The following is an 11415-nucleotide window of genomic DNA, read 5'->3' as shown; positions in this document are numbered from 1 at the left end:
TTGATCGGTTAATACAAATATTGACAACTAAACAATGTTAATAATTGTCGTGTTATTATTCATCGTTACGTCGTGCTATCGCTATCTCATACGCGGTTACACAGTACTTCAATCTAGCTTTTTTACTCAATCTACGGTAACCCTGCCACAAGACGGGCCATCACCGGCCATAAAATTTAATATGCAATGTCTATGGCTCAAACATTTTATGAAATATTTTATATAACTACGTGATTTAGGTATTTTGTTCACCGATTTTGATACCATTGTCTTGTCCATAGGGGTGAAAGAAGAAATTTTTAATAATTATTAATTAGTCATATTATATTTAGGCGTGAACTGAACTGAACTGAACATAAGAACTGGCGTGTAGTTAGTAAGAACTAGTAGGTAGTTAATTGGTCTGATAAATATTATACTTACGAATATTCTAGTGATTGTGCAATTCATTCTTGAAAAAGTCCGTGTTCATCATAAAATTAGTTGAGAGTTGCGACGTTGAGGTAAGTAGGTACTTATTTGATTTAAATTTAAATCTAAATACCTATATAAAAGGAATAGCTGGCTGATCTATCAACGCACAGCCCAAACTACTGGACGAATCTGGCTGAAATTTAGCAACTATTATGACGTAGATATCCGCTAAGAAAAAATTTTTGTAAAGTCGACTCCTAAGGGATGACATTGGGGGTTTGAAAATGTAGTCCACGCGGACAAAGTCGCGAGTATAAGCTAGATTTTCATAAAAATAAAAACTTAATATTGTAGTAATAAATTATATAGTTAAGCAGGTACCTACCTACCTCCTTATCTTTATTATATTATATAAAATTCTAAGTCTTGACTGACTGACTGACTGACTGACTAATAATAATATTAACGCTTCTTTGTAACGAGTAGGTATCCACTAAGAAAGGATTTTTAGAAATTCCACCCCTAAGTGGGTTAAATGGGGGATGAAAGTTTGTATGTAAGTCTGTCATTTTTAAAGATATTTTCATGAAAATTGATATTTGGGATTTCGGTCCCAAATAAAGAAATACGTGTTTCAGGATTTTTGAAAATTCAATCCCCTCATGTCGATTTTCTAAATTCCACCCGAGCAAAGCCGGGGCGGGTCAGCTAGTTTAATGTACCTATCTTTTTCTAATGTATCCGCATACCAATATCCATTTACCCATTTACTTTACGCTGTAAAGTTACTTTGTGAAACGTAAGTACTTATATGTCCCGCAAATTGCTATTGCGCTGTAACCATGTCTCATTAACATCGAAATGATGTCATTTTGACGTCAGCCGAAATAAAAATATACCATCAGCTCGAAACTTCTGTCTAGTGCTGACGTCACTAAAATGGCGGCCACGCGCATCAGAAATTTGCGGGACTTACAAGTAAAATATTATTTTTAATTTTATAACAGGTTCAGATCAAAATGGAGCCGCGAAGCAGACAAATTGGCGACATCGGAGAGACATCAAGCAAAATTGCTGGTTTGAAATTAGAAAATAAAGGGTCAATTAATCAAACTGAAGATGGTTCAGATGCTGTTAACACCGCTGAGACTTCTCAGTCAATGACTATAATTCCGCAAGGGCTGATTGAACCTGAATTAGACATTGAAATTCAGAAAAATGACCCCAATTCCCCATTGTATTCTGTAAAAACTTTTGAAGCTCTTCATTTGAAACCAAATTTACTAAAAGGTGTGTATGCAATGGGTTTGAGTGCACCCTCAAAAATGCAGGAAACTGTGTTGCCCACACTTTTATCGGACCCCCCACAGAATATGCTGGTGCAGTCTCCCTCTGGAACTGGAAAAACTACTGCTTTTGTTCTGGCAATGTTAAGTAGGGTCGACCCAACAGAAAACTATCCACAAGTTTTATTCCTCCACCGTACTTTAGAACTCGCCATACAGATAGGAGAAGTAGCAGCTGAAATGGCCAAATTCTGTCCTGAAATAAAATTAAAATGTTACATTAGAGGAGAGGAAGTACCTAAAGGTACTAAAATCACTGATCACATACTTATTGGAAATCCGAGCAAAATTCTCGATTGGGGTGTGAAGTTTGGAATGTTTGATTTAAGTAAAATTAAAGTATTTGTCTTAGCTGATTTTGATGTAATGATTGACCGACAAGGTCATCAAAATCAAATTATCCGCATCCATAAAGTCTTACCATCCACATGCCAAATGATGCTGTTTTCTACAGCACATGACTCTGACAGTGTTATGGAGTTTGTTGAAATTATTGTACCCAATCTTTTTATTGTCAGAGTGAAGGAATTGTGATTTTGGCCCATTCACCATTCAAAAGTCTTGTTTTATTTTTATTTTTTTGCGTTCTGAACCAAAATGGTAAAACGGAACACGAAGGTATATGACGGGACTTTGTCCGTCCGTCTGTCTGTATGCCACAGTCGAATATTTCAGTACCTAGGTACTTCATCTTCTGGAGTCGACGCTCACTTCAAACTATCGATAGCTCGGTCTTAAAGGTAGCTACCGTGGCGAAAAGACTAGTCAGCCTCTAGTTAGTAGTTAGTTAGTTAGCTAGCTAGATCTGTTTGTGTAGTGCCGCTTCCAGGGACGTCGGGTGCTTGTGATCGGTATACAACTAAGCACCACGCGGGGAGGCTCTTTTCATGTCCCTACCTAATACTCTTTTCAGTACTTACGTAAACTATTAGATATCGACGTGAAGTTTGTAACAGCTGTAGGTATATATATTATAATAGTGGTGCAACATCATTGGAATAAAAAAAATCGAAAATTATATTTTATTTTTTTATTAAAAAAGGGGGAAAATTGAGGGTTAGAATTTTCAAAATAAAGATAACTATACCAAATGGGGTAGCTATTATGTATATGAAAGACTAGCTTAAGCTCACGACTTCGTCCGCGTGGACTACTCAAATTTCAAACCCCTATTTCACCCCCGGGTTGAATTTACAAAAATCCTTTATTAGCGGGTGCCTACGTCATAATATAGCTATAGCCACCCCGATTGCTATCTCGACGGGTTGTTCCCGTTGAGTCACACTTCCGTCACCGTGTATAACGTGACTATCTTATTGGTTGATAAGTTGGAATGTTGTTTGGTTGATTGGCTAAGCTGGCCAAAGAATTTTAAGTACTAAAGAATTTTTACGTAGTTTTTAAGTAACTAGTTAGTAAATAATTATTACTTTCTAAATCCATGAAGCTGGCTAAGCACGTAGGCTCAAAAAGGCTAGAATCCAGAGCCGTAAAACCAGCTGTGAAGACAGCATAAAAATCGGTAGGTTCGAGACCACAGACTATCAGCAAACACCACAGAATACTTTTAATTTAAACCTAACTTGGCTTGCTAGTTGCAGTGTCTGTGTCATCTCTGTGGGGTGTCCATCACTATGTACTCTTTGGCTTCTCATTAGTTTTCAAGGTTTTAATAATCTTTTATTTCTGGTCGGTGGTTTTAATATTGTTATTTGATTGGGATCACAGAGTACTTTTAACATATGGAAATTTTCTCAAACCTCAAAGTAGGTACATAAAATGTAATCGATTTTAGAAAAACAGTCACAATAAGATATTGAAACGACGTAAAAATAATAATTTCTAAACATGGACGTAGAAATTGTCGAAGCTGACTTGGTTTGCAGCGTTTGTTACGCCGAATTTCTTGATAAAGAAGACTTAGAGGTGCATATAAAGCAGTTACATCTAAACGAGACCAATAAAAGTAGGTTTTGTGAGCTTTGCACTCACATTTTCCACGATATCGAAGAGTATGCATTACACATAAGGAACACGCATTCAAGTGGTTTAAAGTGCTGCAAGTACTGCTCCAGGCTTTTTAAATCGTCTTTGGAAGTGCAGGAACATGAGAAGAAACACAATGTTGCGGTTTTGTACCCGAAGGTTTCATGTTCGCATTGTGAACAAGTTTTTAATAGTAAGGCAGAGGTGATAAATCATGAGCTAAAACAACATAGGGATTCCGTTGATGGATTTATGTTGCAGGACTGTTTGCCGATACTGTCATCTTTGCTGTGTATGAATGTCCAACAGTTTTTTAACAGCCTTCCTTATAAATGTGTTGTTTGTGACAAAACAACTGTAGATATAAATGTATTCATACAACACTTGGTTGATAGTAATAAGTGTCGCGCTCACGCATGTAACGAATGCTGCAATGTATATAAACGTAAATCCACACTTACAACACATGTGCTGAAACACATTCATGGCAGTACGAGAAACAATTCTAGAGACTCTTTGTCACAATGTCGCAAATGTAAACTGCCGTTTAAGCTGACTTCGTTCAAATCGCACAAAAAAGTTTGCACAGGAATGCGTTGTGTATCGTGCAACATGTGCTTCAATACCTTTGCTGAATACGCTAGCCACAGATTAGCTGAGCACGGAGCAAAGTTACCAGCACTGGAAGTATGCATCTATTGTCAACGACAGATGGTCGGTGCAGACAGTTTGAAGAAACACATAGAGAGAGTACATAAGAATGACAAGCATCTATATAAATATCATTGTACCTACTGTAATCGACTTTTCAAGCATCCTAAGTTCTTATTCGCTCACTTTTTCACGCAGCATAAGGATCTGCATCCGTACACTTGTAAGATTTGCGACAAAAAGTTTAGGATACGCAAGAGTTTCAGCCTGCACATCAAATTGACACACAAAAGTATCGGTTTTGTTGAATTTGATGATAACTTCCACGTTTTTTTCACGGATAAGAAGTCGGATACACAATCCAAAAGTCAAAAAGTAGTCGAAAACGATGATGATGAAAATAATAAATTGACTTTCAAAAACAATGATCATGATTATTGTGAAAATTCAAGTTCATTCGAAGAGAAAACATGTCAAGTTGAAATTGAGAAGTTACAAAATGATTGTAATGAACCAAATAAAGAATCGAGTGACATTGATGCTAAAAAATCAAATGATAAAGAACTTGAAGTTCTTGAAACGGACCTTGTCACTGACGAGGAAGATGTGGGAAACAAAAATCCAAGTAAACAAAATGATAATGATATGACAACCGATTGTGAAACTGTTACAATAAGTGATGACAAGAAATCTGTCAAAAAACCTGGACTCAAACGCAAACTAAATGTGGTTAAGAAACGTAAAATTGAAGAAACAAACGATGATGTAACCTCAGATGATTCTGATGTACCGTTAAAGACAGTCTCTAAAAAGTTGAAATTGCAAAAGAATCAAATGAGAAGAGTCAAAAGAAGTTGCAATAAGCCTGCTAGATCCAAGAAATTTGTCTGCACTAAATGTGACAAGGATTGTTATACGTTCCAAAACTATCACAGACACAAAGCGTTGCACCTCAAAAACGAAACCAAAGTGTGCATCAAATGCTATGAAAAGTTCGATTCAGTAAAAAAACTTGAAAATCACATAAAAAAGGAGCATTCCAGTTCACAACTCACGGAAACATTGAAGAAATTGCTCGAAAAACGCAAAGTTGCCGAGGCGACATCGAAAAAAGACTTGAAAATAAAGGAATTCGCGAAATCTAAAGATATCCCAAATGTTGAAACTATAATATCAACGCCTCGAGAGGTCATACCGCTATCGACGACTGAAAAGTTTCGTAATACGATCAAAAAGGTTTACACTGAAAGGAATACAAGTATTAAAGTTACAATGAAATTGGTGGACAAGGACAAGATCTCAGTTAAAAAATACTTGGAGAATTTTACCCCAGAGAGCAATGACGTTAAAATAACCGTAGTAAAGGATCCAGTTGCTTTGGACACTAGAGTGAAAAAGCCAACGCCTTTGATAAAACTAACTAAATGCCCTGAACTCACACGAGAGTTTCAAAAGGCGAGTTTGAAAATGCCCGTGAAATTTACAGATGATTTGAAAGAAGACTGTAAAGTTGGCATCAAATTGGCGACAGATTATAAACCACCAGCGATGACATTTTACAACAAAGTTGAAGATGATTTGACAGACAATAATTATGATTATGACATCAATGAAGGTTATGAATCCGAAGCTGAGAACAGGGATGTAATACCGGACGTGGCACAAGAAGTGATGTTGGAAGGGACTGTACAACAGAATACAATAGTACGGACAATGAATATGAAAAACGTACCCACTTGGCATAAAGTTCAAATAGCTCATTTATCAACCGAGGCGCCGTATTTCAAAATTTCCAAAATAAACTTAGGAACAGACACCTCATTCACACTGGCTCCTGGAGAAAATCAAGTCCAGGAAGAGACTCCAAAAAATATTACGTTACCGAATGGTAAAAAATTAATCAGCGTCAATCCCTTCGAACATTTGCTAAATAAACATACGATGGAGGAATTGAAAAATACCAAGAGCAAACAAAAGGCGTATTATAAACCGAAAATAAGTAATGCAGCTGAAGCCATCAAGACTGCTCTGCAGAAGTTAGAAAAGTCACATCCAATAAAAGAAAAGAAGAAAACGTAGTTTTAAGCGCGTGGTGGGGAGCGGATGGATGAGGATTGAGGAAGGCGGAGGACCGTGTGTGGTGGCGCGCTCTTGGAAAGGATTATGCCCAGCAGTGGACGCAAACAGGCTGATGGATTGGATTGGATACCCACTTGGCATAGAGTTCAAATAACTCGTCTATCAACAGAGTAAGTTAGAAAAGTCACACCCGATTAAAGAAAAGAAGAAAGTGTAGTTTTAAGTGCAGCACTCGCATTTTTTTTTAAATATTAGCCAAATTTATCCTGCTGACTAATATTCCTCATTCCTCTCCAACTAAGCGTAAAGCTTGTGCTAGGAGTAGGTACGACAATAGTGCAACGGGCGGGGTTTGAACCGTCGACCTTCCGGATTTCAAGGCCGCTTCCATCTTAGAGCATCATCACTTACCACCAGGTGAGATTGCAGTCAAAGGCCAACTTGTATCTGAATTAAAAAAAACATTACATCGGCCTTTAGAAAATAATAAGCGAGTTTTTGTGTATTTTATTTTTAAACGAAAATAACCAGCAAGTTATTTGTCATATTAGATTTTTAAATTAGAATTAAATAGAGTATTTACTGAAAATATCCCATTTTTTATTTAAAATATCCTTAAAAAGGCATCTTTTGATCATCATATTCTTTTTAAAGCCGTGATAGGACGTCCGCTTTCTAATCGGAGGTCGGGGGTTCGATCCCGGGCACGCACCTGTAACTTTTCGGAGTTATGTGCGTTTTAAGTAATTAAATATCACTTGCTTTAACGGTGAAGGAAAACATCGTGAGGAAACCTGCATGCCTGCGAGTTCTCCTTAATGCTTCTCAAAAGTGTGTGAAGTCTACCAATCCGCACATGGCCAGCGTGGTAGACGCCAAACCCTACTCTGAGAGGAGACCCCGTGCTCTGTAGTGAGCCGGCGATGGGTTGATCATGATGATGATTATTTTTAAACTTTAATGGTGTCTGGTAGGGGGTTGCCACAACACATAGTGTCTGACAATGCCCGATCTGATTTCTAATACCATTCCGAAGAAAATCCATACTAATATTATAAATGCGAAAGTGTCTGTCTGTCTGCTAGCTTTTCACGGCTCAACCGTTCAACGGATTTTGACGAAATTTGGTACAGAGGTAGCTTGCAACCCGTTGAAGGACAAAGGCTACTTTTTACCCCGGAAAATTTAAGAGTTCCCACAATTTTTTTTTATTTTTTTTTATTCAGATACAAGTTAGCCCTTGACTGCAATCTCACCTGATGGTAAGTGATGATGCAGTCTAAGATGATAGCGGGCTAACCTGGAAGGGGTATGGCAGTTTTTATTAAACCCATACCCCTTTGGTTTCTACACGGCATCGTACCGGAACGCTAAATCGCTTGGCGGCACGGCTTTGCCGGTAGTGTGGTAACTAGCCACGGCCGAAGCCTCCCACCAGACAAAAACGAATTTTAAAAACCTAAATCCACGCGTACGAAGTCGCGGGCATCAGCTAGTTTTAAATAATTAAACTTTATATTTTGACGTAAGATTTTTTTACACCTTTATATTACCTGTTATCTGCCAAAGCCACTATGATCCAAACTTCATAGTCCCTGCGTTCCTCCCAGTGTTGGGGACAATACGCAGAGAAACTTTCAGCTTTTATAAAACAACGAAGGTCTGGCACGCGCTGGCTCTCTCGGTAATACTTCCCATGTCTCGCTGACAAAATCTGTTTCGTTTTAACTAAAAACTTAAGTAAAAATACATGCAAAATACACTATAGATCTTCTTTAAAGACTCCTCACTCGCCATTTAAACTCTATGGGTCAACTGTCATGTCAAAAGTACGGTTCTCCGGTTCTCCTTTAAAATAAGGACTAAATTCGTACTTTTGGCATGAAATTTGACACAAAGTTAAAATGGCGCGTAAGTAGTAAGATTTTTATATAAGTCCCGCAAATTGCTAATGCGCGTGGCCGCCATTTTAGTGACTAGCACTAGACTGACGTTTCGCTGATGCGTAGATAGAGTAATAAAGGTAGTTACAGGAACGTTTGCTTTCTCATTCACACCAAAAAGAGAGCACAGATAAAGTTACTAATGTGATAAACAGAGACGCAGCTAACCTATTTTTTGTCCCTTATCGTGTAACTGGTTTTTTCAAGAAAACATACAACTTACATACAAGAAGTTGCAAAACAAACTTTGAGAATTCGTGGCGTCATTGTATTTCTCATGAGTTATTTACTTGTTTTTACATAAAAAACGTTTAATACAAATATTGTTGCTCGGTTAATACAAATATTGACTACTAAACAATGGTAATAATTGTCGTGTTATTCATCGTTACGTCGCGCTATCGCTATCTCATACGCGGTTACACAGTACTTATCTACCTATTATTCTATCTACGAGCTGATGGTATATTTTTACTTAAATATACGTCAAATGACGTAATTTCGATGTTAAAAATATGAGACATGGTTCCAGCGCAATAACAATTTGCGGGACATATAAGTATCTAGCCATATCTTAGGTACCTAGGGTTTGGTTTAAGGAATGTTCATAAAAAAACGCCAAAATAGACTTACATTAGGTATATTTAAGAAATGATCACATTACATGCATAATATTTATTACAAAAAAAATACAAATTACATATATTTTTGAACTGCATTGATTTGAACAATTTATTCAAAATTTTCAATTTTTTTAAACATTTCATTTTACTTAAACACATTATTAATTAACATATATTTTAAGGTGTTTTCAATGGCAGGGCAATCGTATTTTCCAACTTTTTATAATTGTTTTCATCAAAATCTGTTCAGTAACATGACATATTTCATATGTATGTATTTCAAATAACTACATAGTGTGAACCGATTTTCATTTGATCAATTAAGCAAAGAAATATTAAAGCCGAATCATTAATTATTACAGTTAATTAGAGTTTAATTAATTAAAAAATTAATTAAAACTTGAATTTTTTTTTCAATACATCAAAAAAAAATCACTATTACAAACACATTTATCTAAATATATAAAACGAAAAGGTGACTGACTGATCTATCAACGCACAGGTCAAACTACTGGTCCAAAAAACCGATCGGGCTGAAATTTGGCATGAAAATAGCTATTATGACGTAGGCATCCGCTAAGAAAGGATTTTTGAAAATTCAACCCCTAAGGGGGTGAAATAGGGGCTTGAAATTTGTGTAGTCCACGCGGACGAAGTCTCGAGCATAAGCTCGTTATTAATAAGTATTGAGAACGAAAAAATGAACAAGTAGACATGCACACATAAATAATTTAAATAATTTTATTAAAAAAATAAAGGTTGACTTTTAATACGTAAAAAAAACACTTTTTTGATAGATCATTTACTAGCTGATGCTCGCGACTTCGTCCGCTTGGATTTAAGTTTCAAAATCCCGTGGGAACTTTGATTTTCCGGGATAAAAAGTAGCCTATATCCCTCTCGAGGCCCTTAACTGTATCCATGCAAACAATCACATCGATCCGTAGCAGCGTGACTGAAGAACAAACCAATAAGCAAATATTCGCATCACTGTTTCATTACTGGTACAGTATTATAAATCCGAGAGTGTTTGTTTGTTGGTTGGTTTGTCCTTCAATCATGCTGCAGCGGTGCAACAGATCGACGTGATTTTCGACATGGTTATATTAGCTCGTAAAACAGATAGACGTTGGGGTCTCAAGGTGCTGGAATGGCGACCTCGCACCGGAAGACGCAGCGTTGGAAGACCTCCCACTAGGTGGACGGACGACATCAGTCGAGTCGCAGGGAGCCGCTGGATTCAGGGGGCCGGTAATACCGTGGTGTGTGGAAGTCCCTACAAGAGACTTATGTCCAGCAGTGGACGTCTATCAGTTGATGATGATGATGATGATATGTAGTCAAAGACCTGGAGAGTGACATGGGCTACTTTTTATCCCGGTAAATCAGAGTTCCCAAGGGATTTTTAAAAAACCAAAATTCACGCGGACGAAGTCGTGGGCATTAACAATAGTCCGCAACAGGTTGAGACAATCGCTAACCCGGTGCGGGCGAGCGCGGGTGACGTGCGGGGCGTCCCCCCCGCCTCATGCCCCGATTGCCAACTCAACCTGTCGTGTACTGTAAGTCCCGCAAATTGCTATTGCGCTGGAACCTTGTCTCATTAAAATCTAAATGACGTCATTTTTAAGTAAAATTTAAGTAAAAATATACTATCAGCTCGAAACTTCAGTCTAGTGGTGACGTCACTAAAATGCCGGCCACGCGCTTTAGCAATTTGCGGGACTTATAATTATGTAGTTTATAATAATATTACCAATTGCGATTTATTTATTATGGAATAGACCTACAAACATACATCGATAATTTAGAATAAATTTACTTTTAATATAAATCAAAATTATTTATCAAATTATAATTATCACTATAAGATTATAATTACAAGTGTGTATGAGCGCGAATTTATGGTGCCGATTCTGTAGTCTTTCACTAAACTAAATTTAGAGTATATGCATCTTTTTCTTTTTAATACTGCTAAAAAAGGACGGAACAAGAATTTTACATTTAAAGACTAAATTTTAGTGCACGCTACAAATTTAAACTATAGGCTTGCGACTGGCAGCTTAAGTCACGAGGTTTGACAGCTCTAAATTAAATTTAAAACTGTCAAACTGTGTCTGTCCTTTTCATATTACATTAGTAAGAACAGGATGCGAACACTCCAAAATTTTGTTGTGCTCAGAATCAGTACCAATATCAAAGTGAAATGTATGGAAGTACATTCGTCTCTCTCTAACTTGTAATCGCGGCCCGTTGGTGTGAAGAGAGCGGCGAACTGGCCGTGGAATCGATGCATAGTTCGGATGCTTTTTCGGCTAAATCTGTTGTTATCTGAAACAAACATAATTAATTTTTTTCAAGGTTACAACTTAC

The 11415-nt window shown here is 37.2% G+C and overlaps 3 protein-coding genes across 6 annotated transcripts in view; 2 read left to right on the top strand and 1 right to left on the bottom strand.

The window, feature by feature from the left end:
- The first annotated feature begins 258 nt into the window (after positions 1-258).
- LOC117994916 (DEAD-box helicase Dbp80-like) lies at positions 259-2780 on the top strand. Of its 2 annotated transcripts, none has more exons than XM_034982892.2 (2): positions 259-503; positions 1422-2780. In XM_034982892.2, exon 2 carries the CDS (start codon positions 1434-1436, stop codon positions 2292-2294), a length of 861 nt encoding a protein of 286 aa, XP_034838783.2. In that variant the 5' UTR covers positions 259-503; positions 1422-1433; the 3' UTR covers positions 2295-2780. The 2 variants fall into 2 exon arrangements, with proteins under 2 accessions (XP_034838783.2, XP_069364529.1); XM_069508428.1 differs by having other exon boundaries at positions 259-507.
- A 696-nt stretch (positions 2781-3476) lies between these two features.
- On the top strand, positions 3477-7025 carry LOC117994915 (zinc finger protein 91-like). Its single transcript, XM_069508365.1, has one exon. It carries the CDS (start codon positions 3609-3611, stop codon positions 6474-6476), a length of 2868 nt encoding a protein of 955 aa, XP_069364466.1. The 5' UTR covers positions 3477-3608; the 3' UTR covers positions 6477-7025.
- Positions 7026-9043: 2018 nt separating this feature from the next.
- The window catches only part of Nup98-96 (nuclear pore complex protein Nup98-96), an 83090-nt gene continuing 80718 nt past the window's right edge, over positions 9044-11415 (bottom strand). For all 3 annotated transcript variants that reach the window (XM_069508336.1, XM_069508338.1, XM_069508337.1), the window contains exon 48: positions 9044-11373. In XM_069508336.1, coding sequence (XP_069364437.1) covers positions 11275-11373 — 99 coding nt within the window. In that variant the 3' untranslated portion in view covers positions 9044-11274. The remainder of the gene's footprint in view (positions 11374-11415) is intronic.

This window comes from Maniola hyperantus, chromosome 28 (genome assembly GCF_902806685.2).
Source record: "Maniola hyperantus chromosome 28, iAphHyp1.2, whole genome shotgun sequence".
Classification (NCBI taxonomy): domain Eukaryota; kingdom Metazoa; phylum Arthropoda; class Insecta; order Lepidoptera; family Nymphalidae; genus Maniola; species Maniola hyperantus.
This window is presented reverse-complemented; position numbering and strand designations above follow the sequence as displayed.

Bases quoted from the DNA above. Each gene is read 5' to 3' on its own strand.
- LOC117994916 (XM_034982892.2), top strand. From the start codon at position 1,434: ATGGAGCCGCGAAGCAGACAAATTGGCGACATCGGAGAGACATCAAGC.
- LOC117994915 (XM_069508365.1), top strand. From the start codon at position 3,609: ATGGACGTAGAAATTGTCGAAGCTGACTTGGTTTGCAGCGTTTGTTAC.